Source organism: Procambarus clarkii, chromosome 42 (genome assembly GCF_040958095.1).
Source record: "Procambarus clarkii isolate CNS0578487 chromosome 42, FALCON_Pclarkii_2.0, whole genome shotgun sequence".
Classification (NCBI taxonomy): domain Eukaryota; kingdom Metazoa; phylum Arthropoda; class Malacostraca; order Decapoda; family Cambaridae; genus Procambarus; species Procambarus clarkii.
Genome location: NC_091191.1, coordinates 6,820,486 through 6,840,365, shown reverse-complemented (window position 1 = coordinate 6,840,365; position 19,880 = coordinate 6,820,486). Strand labels below are relative to the sequence as shown.

At 40.7% G+C, this 19,880-nt stretch overlaps 4 protein-coding genes across 4 annotated transcripts in view; 2 read left to right on the top strand and 2 right to left on the bottom strand.

The window, feature by feature from the left end:
* E(Pc) (Enhancer of Polycomb) overlaps positions 1-15,060 on the bottom strand; it is a 112,939-nt gene extending 97,879 nt beyond the window's left edge. The window contains exon 1 of the mRNA XM_069339867.1: positions 14,342-15,060. The gene's annotated coding sequence lies outside the window, so the exon portion shown is untranslated. The remainder of the gene's footprint in view (positions 1-14,341) is intronic.
* Positions 1,337-8,772, top strand: LOC123770305 (protein Star). Its single transcript, XM_045762030.2, has 2 exons — positions 1,337-1,739; positions 6,292-8,772. Exons 1-2 carry the CDS (start codon positions 1,653-1,655, stop codon positions 7,168-7,170), a joined length of 966 nt encoding a protein of 321 aa, XP_045617986.1. The 5' UTR covers positions 1,337-1,652; the 3' UTR covers positions 7,171-8,772.
* Positions 9,432-12,261, top strand: LOC123770416 (uncharacterized). Its single transcript, XM_045762261.2, has 5 exons — positions 9,432-9,453; positions 10,691-10,797; positions 11,287-11,365; positions 11,502-11,555; positions 11,658-12,261. Exons 2-5 carry the CDS (start codon positions 10,697-10,699, stop codon positions 11,772-11,774), a joined length of 351 nt encoding a protein of 116 aa, XP_045618217.1. The 5' UTR covers positions 9,432-9,453; positions 10,691-10,696; the 3' UTR covers positions 11,775-12,261.
* Positions 15,061-15,204: 144 nt separating the features above from the next.
* LOC123770307 (uncharacterized) lies at positions 15,205-18,938 on the bottom strand. Its single transcript, XM_045762036.2, has 5 exons — positions 18,800-18,938; positions 16,400-16,503; positions 15,995-16,115; positions 15,768-15,854; positions 15,205-15,582 (listed from the first exon to the last, which is right to left on the bottom strand). Exons 2-5 carry the CDS (start codon positions 16,495-16,497, stop codon positions 15,460-15,462), a joined length of 429 nt encoding a protein of 142 aa, XP_045617992.1. The 5' UTR covers positions 16,498-16,503; positions 18,800-18,938; the 3' UTR covers positions 15,205-15,459.
* Positions 18,939-19,880: the final 942 nt, after the last annotated feature.

The window sequence follows — 19,880 nt, the reverse complement described above, 5'->3', positions numbered from 1 at the left end:
TTACCCAAAATCTTAGATACAATCCTTAATTTCCACCATTCAGTCCTTAGCATTAATGGAATATCCTAGATTTATAATGCACAAAAAAAAACATACCAACAGTGCATCAAAACCAACTAGAACTAAATACTCTTACGTCTGGCAGAGACTAAAATACTCCCCCCCCCCAAATTCTGATTCGAAGTTCGTAAACTGTCTACATTTAACTTAAAGATTCAAACACTTCTTCCTTACCTTCCATTCACCTGGGCTGTAGGAGACTCGAATTGTGGACTCCTCGTGTGAAACCGAAGCTCTATCGACTGTCACATTTTTCAAAAAATTAAAAAAATTCAAATGTTTATTCAGGTAAATTACATACATACAGGAGGTTATACAAAAATTGATAGATTTACAGATAGAGCTAGTACATACAATGCCTAAAGCCACTATTACGCAAAGCGTTTCGGGCAGGAAAAATATTAAAGACTAAAACTTAATACTAATTGAGATTAAAAGTATAAATGTATATACTTTTTCCTTACCAAAACGTACATAATCTAACTCTAATTCTCCTAATTATAATCTAATACCTATCAGATACTACAAATACAAATATTTCCCAGCTTTTCTTTTTTTATGAAAAGCCCTATTTCAAATACTCAAAACCAACAAAGGGGATCGTGACCCAGGGGGGTAGAAATAGCCTAAGCTGCTCTATCCCTTTGAGATGTATTTATTGCTTATCTCAATAAACATACTTGAACTTGAATCGTGACCCACCAACTGGGAACAACACGGGTGATAGACCTTATTAATATTCGTAAAATTTTGAATTATTTATCTTCGGCTATGATAATAATTTTCCACAATATTGCCGCTTCATCACACTTCGAGGTTCAAACTTAAAAAAACTATTATAAAATATTACCTTACATATATCAGCAACTCAATATTAAGTTTGAGTAATATGCCACATGTACAAATCTATTTCTTGGTAGCATAGCCAAATATTTTGATTTGTAGAGACATGTTAAAGGCAATATTTTTATGTTCTAAAAGCCTCTCCATTACTCCTTATTGACACGATATCTAAAAGATGAAATATTTCAGCGTTTACATTGTATCCTTGTTTTTCAATGACAAATTTAGCGTTTAAAATTTCCATGTGTGTAAACGCAACGGGAAAGCGTACAAGGAAATATTGGTCATTAATATATGTGTATACGTGGGTGCTTGGTAGGTAGGTTGAGCCCCGGCGAATCCGCACATTCTACCGCCGTACCAGAGACCGGCTCCTCCTTCCCACCCACCACCGCCCACAGAACCTTCGAGGCCGCCCACAGAACCTCCGAGACCGCCCACAGAACCTCCGAGGCCGCCCACAGAACCTCCGAGACCGCCCACAGAACCTCCGAGGCCGCTCTCAAAACCTCCGAGACCGCCCTCAAAACCTCCGATACCGCCCACAGAACCTCCAAGACCGCCCACAGAACCTCCGAGACCGCCCTCAAAACCTCAGAGACCGCCCTCAAAACCTCCAACACCGCCCACTCTACCACACCAGAGATCGACTCTCCGCCCATCCATATTCACCTAAATGCACAAACCAAAGTATCACACTACCAGAGCAACAAAGAATAAGGTATAATAAAAGGAAGAAGAAGACCACAATGGTTGGAAGAACAAGCGGTGTAATGAGCGCTGTAAGACTGTGTGTGATAGTTGTGATGGCCGTGCTAGCGACGCTCTTCACACAGGTAAGGCGTTTGGGTATTCTCACCGTCACTCCCTTGCGTTAGCTTAGCATTTTAAAAGCACTACAATCACCTTCTGTGGTTGATTGTTCAATAAACCCCTTGAACTATATGTTTAATACATCTCTAACCCTGTCCATGGAGGACAGAAGAAAATGTATATATGCTGGTTAGCATTGTAAATGTGTGGCCACGTCTGTGGTAGAAAATAATAATAAAAAAAAACTCCCTTGTGTAAACATATACCAGGAAGATGGATTTTATATCAAATATAACATGAAAAACATGTATAAATATGAAGATGAAGCGGAATATATGTGTTCTTTAGTAGCTGTTTGAACATCAGCATAAAAAAAACATGATATATCGAGAAAATGCTGAATATATACAAAAGCACTATGTAATTAATGCTATTATCTACTCCCTATCCACGATTAGGTTAGGTTTTGTTAGGCTTAGTTACATTAATACGTTGTATTATTGTCAAACGCGAAAATTAAATTCGAAAACTATTTAAATATCCCCTAGAATTTCAATTACAGAAAACCAAATTCTTCAGACCATTTCAAAGAAAACGATTTAAGCATGGACTTTATATTTTAAACCAACAATTTCTAATACAATAAAGGTATAACTCGAGAATATTCTGTGTTTATGACAAAAGTTCACTCGCTAGTTTCTCATATATATATATATATATATATATATATATATATATATATATATATATATATATATATATATATATATGTATATATATATATATATATATACATATATATATATATATATATATATATATATATATATATATATATATATATATATATATATATATATATATATATATATGTCGTACCTAGTAGCCAGAACACACTTCTCGGCCTACTATGCAAGGCCCAATTTGCCTAATAAGCCAAGTTTTCAAGAATTATTTGTTTTTCGACTACCTAACCTACCTAACCTAACCTAACCTAACTTTTTCAGCTACCTAACCTAACCTAACCTATAAAGATAGGTTAGGTTAGGTTAGGTAGGGTTGGTTAGGTTCGGTCATATATCTACGTTAATTTTAACTCCAATAAGAAAAAATTGACCTCATACATAATGAAATGGGTAGCTTTATCATTTCATAAGAAAAAAATTAGAGAAAATATATTAATTCAGGAAAACTTGGTTTATTAGGCAAATCGGGCCTTGCATAGTAGGCCGAGAAGTGCGTTCTGGCTACTAGGTACGACATATATATATATATATATATATATATATATATATATATATATATATATATATATATATATGAAGGGAGAATGGTGAGGTGTAGAATAGGTGGTGAAGGGCAGGGAAGGTGGGGAATGATAAGTAAGATGGTGAAGGCTTGGGAGGATGGCGAAGGGTAGGGAAGATGGTGAAGGAGAGGGAAAGTAGTAAAAGGTACAGAAGGTGATGAAGTGTAGAATTAGTTGAAGTTACACCGCCGCCACTCACCCCCCAAACAACCCCCTGCCTCCCCTCCTCCCCCCCCCCCCCCCTCCTGAAATGCCTACATTCAAGCCTATCATCTCACTTTACAAGCATCTTAGTTCGGCAAAAATGAAGTAAGATACTACAACTAACATCTCCAGCAAGAATATAAACATTCTTCCAGAATTTATTCTTAAATGATCTTAGTATCATTACTTTTGGTCGGAGGGTTGACATGTAGTCTAGCCATGGTGAAGGGAGCGGAGGACCCCTTGAAGGGGGCGAAGGACCACTTGAAGGGGGCGAAGGACCACTTGAAGGAAGTGGAGGACCACTTGAAGGAAGTGGAGGACCACTTGAAGGAAGTGGAGGACCATTTGAAGGAAGCGGAGGAGTCGGAACCTTCACTGAAAGTAGCGGATGACTCCGCGGAGGGACACGTGGAAATCTTGGGAGTGACGGGGTCGCTGGGGTTCGTGATGGTGAAGACTGGGGACGAGGGAGTGTCTGGGGAGCTGCCGGTACTGATACCCAGCTGCCCGGTGAACGGCAGCTGGATAGTCCAGGAGAGTGGCAGCGGGCTGCAGGTCACTCCGGTCTCCAGGCCAGGAGCAACCGACGCCACCACAACATTCAAAGTGAAGCACTTCCACGGCGGGCTGGTACGAACGGGGCGGGCTAAGACTTGGGACCCCAGGACGCTGACGGTGGTGATGAAAGGTTGGCGGGTCCCAAGACGATCTCGTAGAACCCCAGGGCGCTCTCGTAGAACCCCAAGACACAGCCGTAGAACCCCAAAACACAGCCGTAGGCCCCCAGGGCGCACTCGTGGGACCCCAGGGCGCACTCGTGGAACCCCAGGGCGCTCTTGTGGGATTTCAGGGCGCACTCGTGGGACACCAGGGCGCACTCGTGGGACCCTAGGGCGCTCTCGTGGAACTCTACGGCGCTCTCGTGGAACCCCAGAGCGCTCTCGTGGTATTCCAGGGCGCTCTCGTGGGACCCTAGGGGGTTCTCGTGGGACCAAAGGAAGCTCCCTTGGGACCTCAAAAAGCTCAACTGAAACCCTAGGAGCCCGTGGAACCAAACGATGCTCCCGTCGGACTAAAGGACGCTCCATTGGGACCCCAGGACGCTCCAGTGGGACCACAGGACGCTCCAGTGGGACCACAGGACGCTCCAGTGGGACCCAAAGACGCTCCAATAGGACCCAAAGACGCTCCAATAGGACCCAAAGACGCTCCAATAGGACCCAAAGACGCTCCAATAGGCCCCAAAGACGCTCCGGTAGGACCCGAAGACGCTCCGGTAGGACCCGAAGACGCTCCAGAAGGACCCAAAGACGCTCCAGAAGGATCCCAGGACGCACCAGAGGCTCCAAAGGACGTCCTAGTGAGCCCCCAGAATGCTCCAACTGCTCCCGCCTGCTGATGGCCTGCTTCAGCGGTCACCTGTGGGCCATGGACCTCCCCATGGGGGACGCCGACCCTGACCGGACCTCAATCCACCCTTACTTCAAGGTCGTCATTTATGACCGGAGCCGGTTTGTGTTCATCCCACAAACACACGCTCAACGGGGCTCCAAGACAGTGACAACGGGACAACAGGAAGGCCAGTGGGGCTCCAGGACAGTGCCAACGGGACAACAGGAAGGCCAGTCCAGCCCGAAGACAGTGCCAACGGAACCACAGGGCGCTCAGGGGGGCTCGAAGATAGTGCCAACGGAACAACAGGAGGGCCAATTGGGCTCCGGAACAGTGCCAACGGTACAACAGGCCGCTGAATGGGGCGCCATGACAGTGTCAACAGGCGCGGCAGTGCAAGCAGTCGAGAACTTATTGAGAGTCCCAACGGTCCAGACCTTATTAACAGTGTCAACTGTCCAGACAAGAACGACGGTGTCAACGGACCAGACCGGAACACCAGCGCTAACGAACCTGACTGGAACGACAGTGCCAACAGGTGAGACCGGAACGACAGTGCCAACAGGTGAGACCGGAACGGCAGTGCCAACTGACCAGACCGGAACGGCAGTGCCAACTGACCAGACCGGAACGGCAGTGCCAACTGACCAGACCGGAACGACAGTGCCAACTGACCAAACCGGAACGACAGTGCCAGCTCCCCAGACCGGAACGACAGTACCAACTGACCAGACAGGAACGACAGTGCCAACTGACCAGACCGGAACGGCAGTGCCAACTGACCAGACCGGAACGGCAGTGCCAACTGATCAGACCGGAACGGCAGTGCCAACTGACCAGACCGGAACGGCAGTGCCAACTGCCCAGACCGGAACGGCAGTGCCAACTGCCCAGACCGGAACGGCAGTGCCAACTGACCAGACCGGAACGGCAGTGCCAACTGATCAGACCGGAACGGCAGTGCCAACTGACCAGACCGGAACGGCAGTGCCAACTGCCCAGACCGGAACGGCAGTGCCAACTGACCAGACCGGAACGGCAGGGCCAACTGATCAGACCGGAACGACAGTGCCAACAGGCGAAACCGGATCGACAGTACCAGCAGGTGAGACTGGATCGACAGTGCCAACGGGCGAGACCGGATCTACAGTGCCAAAGAGCAGAGCCACAGTGACCTCAGAGGAAGTGACCTCAGGGGAAGCCAACAAGGTCACAGTTAACATTCACCTCACTTGAGACTCACTTTATTTGTTTCTCATAATTTTTTATGTTCTTAAATTCATATCCAGATTATAAATCTGGATTACCTAATAGCAAAATAATAATAAGTGAAGAACTTAAGGAAAACTTCAAACATAAAATAAGCAAAAGTTGCACTAAGTTACCCTACTGTTGTACCAGCAGGCCAGAAGAGCCTCGGTCCTGTAGATCAATCCATATAATCAGCAGTTTCTTAGATGTTACTATTACTTATCTTTATCTACCAATCTTATAACCATGATCTCTAAGTTATTACAATAATTTCTCCCCCGAATCAACCTACCCTGGCTTTGCGCCCTGGTGAGGCCACTCCAGACCAGGCCGACATCAGAGCGCAACTCCATAGTCTCCTGAGACTGATGGATGCCTACTACTACTACATTAACTCTTTCTCTGCCTCTCCACAGAACATACTGAGGATGGACAAGGTAGAGGAGGTCGGTGTCCGCATCCGTGGCCCCTTGGCTGCTGGTCATCCAGGAGTCGTGGCCTTGATCAAGACACACTTTCTTAACCCGCCTTCTGTTTTGCCCTACAATCTTATCAAAGATCCCATATATACTCATATTAAACATGAAGGCTCTTGGGATTTCATCCGTGAGAATGTAGCAAAGGTATTGAACGGACAGCGAGAAGGTTTCTTCGTGGAGGCCGGAGCCCTGGACGGCGAGCGAGGCTCTAATACACTCTGGCTGGAGCAAGATCTTGGTTGGACGGGTCTACTGGTGGAGCCCAACCCGGCCAGTTATCACAAGCTAGTCAACAAGCACCGTAAGGCCTGGACATCCAACACCTGCCTCTCACCCGAACCGTTTCCCATGGAGTCTGTGTTAGTCTCGGTTGGCATGAAGAAACTGTTTTCCTTCAAGGCCCTGCAAAATGTATTAACAACTCGAGGGGCTTCATATTTACTGGGCTCTACTCTGGGAACAAATGCATTCGATTATGTCTTTGATTACTCTGATAAGTCTTATTATGTGACGCAGTGCTTTCCCCTTGGGTCCTACCTGCTGGCGCTCAACGTGGCCACAGTCGACTTCTTGTCCCTAGACATACAGGGAGTGGAGAAACAGGTCTTGCAGAATGTGCCCTGGGACTCGGTCACCATAAGGGTCCTCGCAGTGGAGATTGCAAATCCAGACAATTATGAACTGGAATTTGAAAGTTTTATGAAGAGTAAGGGATACAGACTAGAGGCGAGGGGGGAAATAGATTACATTTTTGTTAAAGAAGATGATCAAAGACTTAATATTTCTAAGGTCGAGAAGTTGGAAAAACTTGAGTAAGTTTTAAATACGTATCCTTTAAACTCATACACTTGGACTGGTCGGTACAACGACGGTCTCGCCCTCATGCAGGTTGAGGTTCGATCCCTGATGGTTCAAATAATTGGGCACCATTTCTTCCCTCAGTCCTATCCCAACTCCTTGCCCTTATATCCCTCCCAAGTATTATATAATCGTACTAACTTTGCACCTCCTCCCCATAATTACCTCACCTTACATATACTTTAATGCACAAGTACTGAATACGCATACATTTATACGTACGTGAAAAATGTGTTATAACACGTGGGGAATAATATGATAATGTATAACTTTAGTGGTTAGGCATCCATCAGTCTCAGGAGATTATGGAGTTGCACTCTGATGTCGGTCTGGTTTGGAGTGGCCTCACCAGGGCGCAAAGCCAGGGTAGGTTGATTCGGGGGAGAAGCTGTTACCCAGGCAGCAGGTCCCCCCTCTCCACGACGCTGAAAGTCTCCAATGGAAAGGCATACGCCAATACGATTGGTGCCAACGGCGCCAATCGTATCGGCGCTATGTTGATTATATTATCGATTGTAACTTTAGTGGTTACAATCTTTATATATTGTTCATTTAACCAAATATATATACATATATGACCGCATTACTGACGTTGTTGATCTTGTAGTGTAAGCGTTCTATGCATTTATTTCCTTAGTGTCAATATTAAGAAGAGCAATCACATTACTAAAATTCAACGGTAAAAAAACTATTAACTATTGAAGGATATATTTTCTTCAACTTTTCATTCCACTCTGGAACATCTTCAGGTAAGAGGAAATGTAGATGTTTATCTCTCAGAATGTTTGGTAATATGTTTATTGCTTGTGATGTGTGTCTATGTATGTATTAACACGATGTACTGAACGGGGTGAGAATAGCTTGAGCTGCCTCATCCCTTTGTGTGTATTTTACCTCAATAAACTTATTTCAATTTCTTCAGGTAAGAAAAGAATACACAAGATTGATAGATTGATGAAGATGAAGCCATCCCAAAGACGTGTAGCGAGTAGATTATCCCAATAATATACTCGCTCCAAATATAGTGTTAATATTCCTGTCAACCTTTGGAGATGAATGAGGTGAGGCGTTGCCCGGGCAACACGGTGAGGTGTTGCCCGAGCAATATAAGCAGCAAGAATAGCAAACATTAACTAGTCTACTTTCAAGTGTGGTCTAGAGCAGACACTTGCGAGATACTGTACCAACGCTCAGTGCGCTCAACTCACACCAACGTATCACCTGTGTACTTCTGTATATTCGACCAAATATATATATAGTATCTTAGTGTCTGTGTTTATGTCACCATACTTTACGTAACAATAGAACCGTTACAGACGGCACTGGTATGAGTAGTAGATGTTTGGAGTGAATGTGATGTTAAGTAGGGTCGATTGATTGATTGATGATTGATGAAGATTAAGCCACCAAGAGGTAGCAAGGGCTTGAATAGCCCGTAAAATACACAAGATGTTTGTTGTTGTTTTAGATTTAGCTACTAAGAACGAAATGTCCATGTAGCACGGGCTATGGTGAGCCCGTAATTGAGTTCGGTTATTGGCGATAAACTTGTTACTGTGATATTTGGGTCAAAGTTTTAAATGGAGGTGCGACTGCACCCGTCACGCAGGGTGCAGTCGCACTGCTATAGATCTCCGGTATCAGCTCTTGATACTGGTAATGGCTCAAAAGGGGCCACCACTTATGGGCTATTCATGCCCGTGCCACCTTTTGGGTGGCTTAATCTTCATCAATCAATCTATATAAATAAATAAATAAGGGGTCTACCCTTGAATGATCCACCGTTCTCGGAAATTGGTGAGCATTCTCACTTTCCTGACCATTTGATTCGATTCTGACGTTATCATTGTGGATCATTGTAACAGCTTCTTTAATAATAGATTAATAGTCACAAACATTCAAGATTTTACACTTAAAAAAATAAATAGTACACTTATACAGCTGAATATGGTTTAATTTAATTAAATTTTGTTTTCTTTTGTCTCCCCTTTAATTATTTTTTGTGAGCTCATAATAATTAAAATTGTTTTTCTTAGTCATTATTTTTATATTATTAATTTACTTTTGCTATTTATTTATTTTATTTTTTGTTTCTAAGACAGTTTAAACAAAATTATAATTTTGTTTCAAACTTGCTTGTTCTTTCATTCCTCTTTAATGTTAAGTCATTTATGTAAAATAATTTATTTATGTACTTGACGTTGCACCTAATCATTAAGGAGCATCCTACAAATATTAAATGTAAGTAATAATGTATTATAAATATTATATAATGTATCTTCGGATGTGTAATAGTTGGTAGTTTGGACAAATAAAATCTTATCAATTTAGTTAATAATTTATCTTTTAACTAATTTGTATTCGACAAATATCGTTGCTGAAGGCATAGTTTTTAAAAATGCTAAATTCAGACGGTGCGTAGTTGTGTAAAAGTGGCAACTTTTTTATTTTTGAAGTGGGTAATAGAAGTTACTTTACCTTTTTAATGGACTGACACGATGAACGAGTCTATATACCGATAGAGAGACTTTATATCTTTGTCTTAAGAGATTGACGGTTAACTATTGAAACTGTTGTTTCATTGTCTTGCATTTTGTGATCATATTCTTGTCCAATTCTGGATCTGTCTAGTTCTAGCCTTTTGAATTATCACACGTCTTTAGCACCAGCTTGAATTGGGGACCGGGAATTTTAAAGGGGAAAATTTTGACTTTGAAATAGGACTTCACAATGGGTCTGAAGGTCAATAGAAAAGGCATGGCCAGTATGGCCAACAAGACACACACTTCCAGGTACTTCTCGAGACCACCTAACAGTAGTATGAGACTTCTAACTCATTAACTGTACATTTGGATTTATAAATGCACATTTTAATCGGTCATGGGTGAATAAATATAAAATTTGCACCCCATATAACATATGTGTAACTAGCGTCAAAAGATTATTTGCTTAGCTAAACGAACTAAGTTCAGTTCCTGAACCGATTGTGCCTCTGTAATCCTTTACACCACCGCTCACGCGATGGGTATGGGGTGCATAATAAAGAATTGTTGCGGTATTCTAATGCAAATTAGCGCACGCCTGGTGCGGTAATGTCCCGTTACAATGTTCCGTCACAAGTTATCCAATCTATTCTCAAACTTGTTAAATTTTCTAAATGCTAGATGGTGGCTAATTCCAAATAGTTCCCTATATCACTATTAAAATGTAATTTAAAATTTTTGTGAACATTGTGGGTGCTGACCTACTCAGTTTGACCTCTGTTCAATGCTCAATTATACGCCAAATGCTCTAGGACCAGTGAAGTGTTCCTCCTGTAGTACAGCGACCAGTTTGTAAAATTTTAATTCGGTCCACTTTGTTTACTTCAACAGTGCATTTGACATTAAGGCACACCAGTCTATTTTAACATTAATAGAGCACTAAATGCATGTAAAGACACTTGCCAAGAATTTCTCAATGGTGATTTTTGCCGCAGCTAAAGATGAGACTGCGGTGGTTACTAAGCGCTGCCCTGATAATAGCGGTAATGGCGTTAATGCAAGCGTTCCCTCTGCCCTTCGATTCACAAATCCCAAAGGAAAGGTAAGTTATGGGTGAAGGACACGGTTCTTTTTTTTTTTTTTTAGTAAAGTTAAATACAGCAACAGTCCTTATGATCCAAACAACGCTGAAAGAAGCTTCATATCCACAGTTGTACCACAATAAAGATTTTATTTAGAAGTGGTGTACTTAGTATTTAACAATTAAATTTAACCATTTCATGTTACCTGAATTTTCTTCGGACTGAATTAATTTAGCTATAAATCTTCAAGATTTTTCAAATTTATTGATCTATTGTAAATGTAATTTCAATTTTTGCAACCTTTTTCAAGCAAGGCAATCAAAGCTGGTCAATAGTGCAATATAGGACGTACTAGCAAATTGTTCAGCGAATGGCTGTTTTAGACAAAAGAAATATCGACGGGAATCTGTCTTTTAATTTGGTTTTCTATTGTAAATACTAAAGACTAATGAAAGCCTTGCCGTCTTGTATAAATTTAAGGATTTGCATAACGGATATTCTTGTTACAGACATACTAGATCGACGCTTAATGAAGAGAGTAAACTACAATCAGAGACTGAAAATTTCGTCAAAGACTTAAAAAATCTGGCAAGTTATTGTTCAATCCTTTATCTTCCCCCACTTTAATTTCCTTTTTGAAGTGTTTAAATAAACCTCTTGGAATAATTTAAATGAGTTGTCAATTTTTTTTCCACATTCGTGGACTGAATGTGTTGTATTTCAGGCTATTAATTTGGAGCAGTGGATCGGAGAGTCTGAGACGGTGACCTGGCTAAAGGTAAGTCTCTTCTAGCCCTAAGTCTAATTTTCTTGTAGGTTTGTTCTACACACTTCCTAACTTGTATTAATTTTAACGTGATGTACCATTCTCTTGTTGCAGGAAAAGAGCATGGCCCTGCAGAGGAAGTCCATATATGATTTGTCAAACGACATTAGCGATCACTTCGGCAACATCGATTATGTTGCCACTTGGTTTTCTGAGAATTTTGCAGAATAATGTCGCCTCGTCTTTTCACCCGTCATATTAAATGTCGTAATTTATTCGCCCACTTAAATCTTTTAACAATTACTTTATAATTGTTAAATAAGATTATAGGCGATTATTTAACCCTAGCTTAATTGTAATTTGTCCTAGCGCATTATTCAAACTTTAAGTTTAATTAATCATAAGGCGGATTTAAAGTGCTTTCCTAGAGACGGACTATACTGCTTGTCTAGATAAATGCCGATATTATACTAGGATTAATATTGGTTAATATACAGTAATAACTTTTTTATATTGTATAGATATTAAAGATGACTGCAACTGCAGAATAAACCCAGATAGTCTGAAGCACATCGCTTAAAAATGTGCCAGATATTTGATTATGGTAAGTGCTAGTGTATAGTTTAAGTTTTGCTTAAATTCAAAAAGCTTTAATTTTAAGGATTTTTTTAGGGATAATGTTTAATACTTGTAATATAAATAAATCGTCCTAGCCGTATTGTATGATTTGAATGTCCTGGTAATTGTTACGTGTAGTGACAAACTGCAGCATTTAAATGAGACTTAATATTCTAAAATTGATCTAGATAGCAAAGTCAAAATAATTGGCTTTACACCCCTAATGCACTTCACAAGGCTTAATTTACGCAAGAAAATCATAACGAACGGTTGGCTCATTCTAGACGGTGCTCGTAAAGATAAACACGCTTTGCCCATGCCTCTACCTAGTTATTCAGTCCTCCATACTTGCATGCTGTTGGCAGGGTCGTTGGTCTTTAGTTACTGGTAACAAACTGCGTGCTCTTAAGAGTAGTGTCCCCCTCCCTCCTCCCTGGTCTTCCTCCTACCGCCGTAACCGGCGGTGGGAAACGGCTCTGGCGAGGTTACGTATTGGCCATACACGCTTAACTCCCGGACACCTAATGGAGCGCCGCCCTGCTCCTTATTGTCCCTCTTACGGTCGTGCATATCCTTGTTGAATGTCCCGACTTCCAGGGCGTGTCTAGCTTTCCGACCGTCCCTCGTGGTCACTTGTCGATCGATAGAATTCTTGGTGACTGATACCTTTTGATATCGGTCGGCTTGTAAGCTTTTATTCTCTTATTGGCATTCTTAGACACATTTAACGCCCTATGAATATCCCGCACATTTGATGATGCATAGCATTCCCGGCTTAGTGCCTTCGTTTAATAATTACTTACTTTATTATTCCTCTTCTGCCCGTCCTCATAAACAAAAGCAGAAATCCATTCCATCCACCCGGCAAACCCCTTGATTATTAATGAAAAAAATGGTTTAAAAAAAGACTCGCAACTGATGACGTTCGAACACTTCCGGAACAAGTGTTCCACTGGCGAACTTTGTTAGAACCACAACGCTATAAATGCTTCACCCATGTTCTACAAAAGTTAGTTACAATAAAGTTACAGCCCAACGCCTGTGCCAGGTAAGTCCACGACGGGCTCGCCATAGAACGTACTACTTGGCACTTTTTTTTTCCCAGTAGCTGAATCTACAAAAACTAAAAATAATCGCCAACAGAACCTAAACACCTAACCTACGTCTAACTATACATAGATTTTTGTATAATAAAAATTGGTTCATTCTCAAATTAATAACTTAAAACCGATGAATGTGTCTGGGGAGGACGGCCGCGGCTTTAAACAGCCTAGTGGGGACGAGCTGGCCTCTTGGAGCCTTTTTTTTTTTTTTTTTTTCCCCCAATCTGGCTATATAATTTGCCTCGGCGTTTGGACAGCTAACATAATGAAAACTTAACTGCAGACAGTACGACAAATTATCTAGTCCTTCAATAATACTTTGAAATTACTCTTGCAAACCTTAGGCTTTTAAGTGTATCTAGTAGCTTGCACCCCCTGCCGAAGATGACCCTTAAGGTATCCATGTATACCTTATGTCATTGTAATTGAATGAACAAATTAGTTGGGCAACTCAATAATTCATTAATATTTTCAGACATTGCCCGAAACCCTACCGAGGTATACCGAATGTTGTTGCTAGTGCGCACTGCCAGTCACCTTCCCTTGTTAATTACTTGCAAATTTCTAGAGTTTACATAACACTTGCCAGAGTACTACTATTAAAACTGCTACCCTTCCCCACCACCTTTTTTATTTCGCATGTTTCGGTAAAGTTAGATCACATTAATGTTGCGTAGCCTTGAACACTGGAGTTTACTCCCCGATTTAATTCGGTCGCTTGTCTCGCGAGAAAGTCCTTGAATTAAGTATTTGGCATTGTTTGTCTTGTTTTGCTCTTGGTAGCATATAACGATAGTTGTTTTGCGCCCCATACTGTTTCCAGTCTTCATATCTCTTGATAGCTACTTGCCAATCTTTAAATTCGGAAATATTCAGAGCTAATAAAAATATTTTAGACCATCCAACAAATTAACACCTGTTTACCTAGCAGTAAACAAATGCCCAGGTGTTGAACTTGTGAGATAGCATCCTGGGGAAGGTCTACAGTTCCACCTTGGGAAGGAGGAGGACCTAGATACAAGGAGTGAGTCCCGTACCCGAGAAAACAAATAATTATTCAGTGTTAGGTCACATTACCTTGACTGCTGCTTCATCTTCCGAAGTCCGCCCAATTTTGTTTTCAGGGAAGCGTTGCCTAATATTCCCACGCTACACTTCTATGTAACACTAGGACGAGTCACATGCTCCCAAGTCGACTTTCCTTGTCCAACTGATCTCTTGTTGCGCCTTCGCACCTCATTTGCAATGTTATGCCACCAGCACCAGTTGAACAAAACATTGACTAAACAAGAAATGTCGCTATATGCAGAGCCACTCAATAAATGGAACTGCAGTGGAAATTAAGAATTTCTATATACAGCAACATTTCTTCCTTTCGTAAACTAACCATATTGTCATCCGCAATATTCTACAAATTTGCCATTGACAATTGCCTTGATGATTGAACCGTTTGTTTTAAATTAAATGAAAAAACTTGCCCAACCATTTTTCCCGTCTGGGATCCCTGACAGAACGAGGCTTACTGTGCAACCAAGTATTTAAATCTTTAAGTGTCTTCATAGAATGGTAAAGAAGCCTGCCATACCTTTTGAACTTCATTGCATTCTCAATTATAAGTGATAGCGATGGCTGAAAACAAACCATTCATATTTACAGTATTTCTTAAATATTTGCAATACATTGCGAGCTATTTCGAGAAATATATCTTTTAATACAACAGCTTAGATATTGTGGTGTTGCAAAATTTATATAAATTTACCACTTGCAAAATAAGCATAAAACCGATATTCTGTACTCTCATCCTCCATTAAAACAATTTGAAGGAAATAAAATTTATGTAGAAACCACAGAAATGCATAGATCTCAGATTGAAGCCTGAGTGACATAATCAATAAAGTTTCAGAATACATGTCAGAACACCGGGACAATAAATTAAAATAATAATTTCATAATTTATTATGAAGCCTAACAAGTGGATTTCAACCAAAACTGTATTAAATGTAAATACTAGAAAATTAACTATAAAGTATTTGAACAGCCTAATGGTAACATTTGTCTGACTGATAACAAAATTACACGAATGAGGTGAAGATGGTAATGTAGATGTGCGAGGTGGTAGTGGGGGGGGGGGAGATAAGGATGGAATGAAAGGTTTGGGAAAGGGGGGGGGGGGGGTGAGGAAGGAAGGATGGAGTTTATTGTTTGGTGTTATGCTCCTGGATCCAGGTTCCAATCCTTTCATCCAAGTTGCTTACTCGCGTCTTAACGTCCTCATACATCTCTTTAAAGGTCGTATCCTTCAGGACGTTGGCCTTATCCTGCAAATATAACAGCTACTTAAAGAAAAAGTCGGCCGTCATTTCACATTTAATGCTAAATTAAATGATTAACAGAATATTTACACTTAAACTAATGTAGATATAGCCATTGCATTTTGTTCCGACCAAAAAGTTAAAAAAAAAAATACAAAAAATTTAAAAGTTCGACAGGTTCAACACAGTACCTTGAGCCAGTTCTTGACTGGTGTGAGGGAGGAGACTAGTGACTGCACCGCCTGGTTCTCCTGTGCCCATTCCTTTACCTCAGTCGCCTGAAATGTTTTGGGTATAAACATTAAATACCACAACATTCAATCGCCTAACTTAAAAGTCCCTAGAAATTCACGTACAATTTTAAAACATAAATGGAAGTCAAATAAAAGTGCATGAATTTGACTTTACATCAATTTACCTGTTCCTTGACATCAGTGGCAACATCTGAAGGGGTCTTGTTTGGTAGTTTCTTGAAGAAATAATCAGTCACGGGTCTGAAGAACGCCCTCACAGCATGAAACGTCTTTGATCCAGTACTTCTGTAAGAAAAACCAATTGAAACTTTAGATGTTACATCCATTATGGCTTGTCTAATCTTTTTCCAATACCGCTCACAGAATAGGTATAAGGTGCATAATAAATGCACTAAAGTAAAAAAAAAAAGTTTTACTAGAAAGAAGATGGCAAGAATTTTACATTTATTAGCGTTAAATAGATGAAGGCCATCCTGCTTCCATTGTCATTCATGTCAACTCTTTATAAAAATAAAGTACAGTATAATGCGAAAATAAATGCACAATAGTATGCCGTGATGTAAACTTACTTTTCCTCGGGATTATTGTTTTCGTCAACGGGCACAGCAAACGCCTGTGCTAGAGCCACCACCAGCAGCGCCGCCCCAAGGAACCACGACATACGCATCTTGACCTGCAGGAAAAAAATCACCACTCACTAACACATTTAAACTAAAACTTTTAGAATTTGCATGGTATACAATGCTAATAGTCGTGTTGGAGTGCAGAACACTACATGTGAGCGATTTAAAATAGTGGTGGACAGAGTATGGATGGATCATACTATACGAAACCCCATGCGACAACCACACCCCCTCAAAAAGTAATTTATAACCCCCCCCCCCATGAAATAGTCTTGACACTAGCCACACCCAGGGAGGGGGGGGGTAGAAATAGCCTAAGCTACTTTACCCCTTTGAGATGTATTTTTTCTTGTCTCAAACATACTTGAACTTTAACTAGCCACATCCAAGCAAGATGGGAGACAAGCGGTCGCTTACGTTTTGTATGAATACCACTTTCCTTTAATTTATAATTACTCACTTGCCTTTATGTTTAAGCAAGATAAAGAGCAGAGACGATAAAGAACAGAAAACCAAATTCTAAGAAAACTTTCATCATTTACATATATATTTTACACCAGCTATTTATAATAAGATGAACAAATCTACAAGAGCTGTGATGAGGGTTCGAACCTACGTTCGGGATGATCCCTCACGCGCCTTAGGCGACTGCACCATGACATGGCAAATGAATTTCAACCGGGAGTGCTACTGCCCTCACACTGATCCAGCAGCCTCTCCAAGACAAACCGGGGTTTTACACAATTCCCCCATGCACCTCTCTCAACAAGCTATTCTACCTCTTCTATTTAAGTAAGGGCGAAGAGGTAGAAGAGCTTGTTGACAGAGCCCGGGTGCCATGGGGGAGGAATTGTGTAAAACCCCGGTTTGTGTGTGTGCGAGGCTGCGGGATCCGTGTGTACGAGCCAAAAGTGACGTTATTTTTAAGAGGACGGGTTGCCGTGTGAGGGCAGTAGCACTCGCGGTTGTAATTCTTTTACCAAGTCGTGGCACAACCGACTAAGGTGCGTCAGGGATCACATCCCGGACGTAAGTTCGAATCCTCATCACGGCCCTTGTGGATTTGTTAAGTTGATGTATAACGCTATTGTAATGTGTGTATAATACAATTGAGTTATAACTAGAGAATAATGTCTATTTAGGACAAGGGTTCACTTGCCAGTTTACATGTAGATTATTACTGAAATCATAATGCTTTCAGACCATCAAATATCTAAATAACTATCCAGATAATTTTTTTGGTGGGTGGGGGTGGGTAGGGTTTCTAATGGTAATTAATTTGTTCCGTGGTCGCAATACATCTATCTTTCCTTCATTCAAACTATTTTATTAAAGTCACGTATGGTTAATATTTTATTTATCAACATGAAATTACAAAAATAAAACAAAGGTGACTAGTAGACCTTAGAGAGGTTAACAAACGTGGCGCATAACGTTAAATATAGGCTGCGAGTCTGCCAAGTGTTAGTGGTCCTGACTATAGATCTTTCCGACACATTGCTCATCATTATTCAAGCCTGGTAAGTCCGATCAACACAGCTGGTCGCGCTAAACTCCCGTAAACGAGTCAAATTATAAGAAACTAAACTACATACGCGGGTCTATCCTAAAACACCAGGAAGCCTAACCAAATTCTACTATAAAATAGTCAACATATCACGTCAACAATCATTATCTTTTGAATAAACAAGACGATAAATCCAGACTACTTCTTCAAACGGTCCTGGCGTCACAGTCTTCCCGGCTTGGTGCCATTTGATGATTATTTACAGTTCAAACGGTCAATGTTACACAAGGGCCAAAAGAAAAATAAAGCTCAAGCCACAATGTACGATCGATAATAGATCCTTTTTCTACCTATATGGCAGTAAACCTAAGGAATCGTCTACCTGTCAATGCCACAATTAAATGACAGGACAAATAGTTAACATTCATTCAAAATGAGTTCAAACAGAATGTTGGATTTTTAGGTAGAGCTAGTATATACTATACTATACCTAAAGCCATTAGTACGCACAGCGTTTCGGGCAAAACTCAAAACTGCCTCATTGTAGCGAAAACCAATTTTCAGTAGCTGATAGAGGATTACTTCTATATGTTGCAACTGCACAACAAGTTGTTACAACTACATAAATAGCACAAGTGTACAAGTGTTTGAAGGTAAGTAGGCACGGGCATCCATAACTTAACTGTCCACCATAGCCTCAAATCACTCACTATTCACAAGATCACCTAATCATTAAATTAAAAATTAACACTTCAAGCATTATAAACCAATTTACAAATTAATCATGTACGGACCATGAAGTCAAGTTTTCAATTGTGAAACATTGCTTTATAACTTACCGATTAAAATTTGCCTGGAGAAAACTTGGTGGTTGTTGGCGTGGTAGATCACGGCTCTTGTCACTGTACTGAGGCTGACCCGCCAGGCCGCCTGACTTATATATACCGCCGACCTCACTCCTACGCCCATTTTAGCGGGAACTTATAAGAACATTAATGTGTCATGTAAGCTTTTCTCAACTTATATTCGATTTGAATATTAAATTAAAACAGTATTGCAATAATATTATTATAAATGTTGCATGGTTGTATATTAGACAATATATTAACTTGGCTTGCCGCGAAATTTGTTCACGTTCTAAGAAGTGGGGATGACTCGTTGGTGACGTAGTCGGTGGTCGCTGATTGGCTAGCGTGGCCTTGATGTCCAGTGCGTCACTTCCGCTCACGTGTTGGCCTTTGACCCCTTGACGCCTCCTGCTGCTCGCTAAGATACCTACAGCTACCCAAATTATTTGATTAATTTTCATTATTTAAACGTATCCATACTTTTTTATTTATATATTTGTTACAATTATGGTGTTATCACAATTGTTAAATAGTCAATGAAATTTTATTTATAATTGTATACATATATTACAGTCTAATTTCGCTCTGCTTCAGTAATCGCTTAAGACCTGCTCTAGATGCTGTCCGTACAATAAAGAATCGATATTAACTAAAATCCATATAAATACAAATATCTAATAATGTACTGAATGAGGATAACTTCAATTTGTTAGTAAAAACATTGGATTCTAAAAAATTATTACTAAAACATTATGTATCGACTTGGACATCACTTTCGTGTGTTTTCACATGATATTTTACTCATCGCGGATGCGTATGCTTATTTTAAACCATAAAACTTAATAATTTAAGCACACTAACGGTGCCTTCTGTAGATATATATAATGTTAACTGTTGTAGGCGTACCAGTGTAAGAGGTTTTTTAAGGCGGTATATGACTGCTTGGCAGGACAGTGTTGGATATCAATAAATGAATTGGAACAGTTTATTCACGTTTAACAGTGATCTTAAGAGCCTAAATAAAGAACTCTGTAGTAGACCTACTGGTGCATGCAAGGCTGGTCCAATTCAC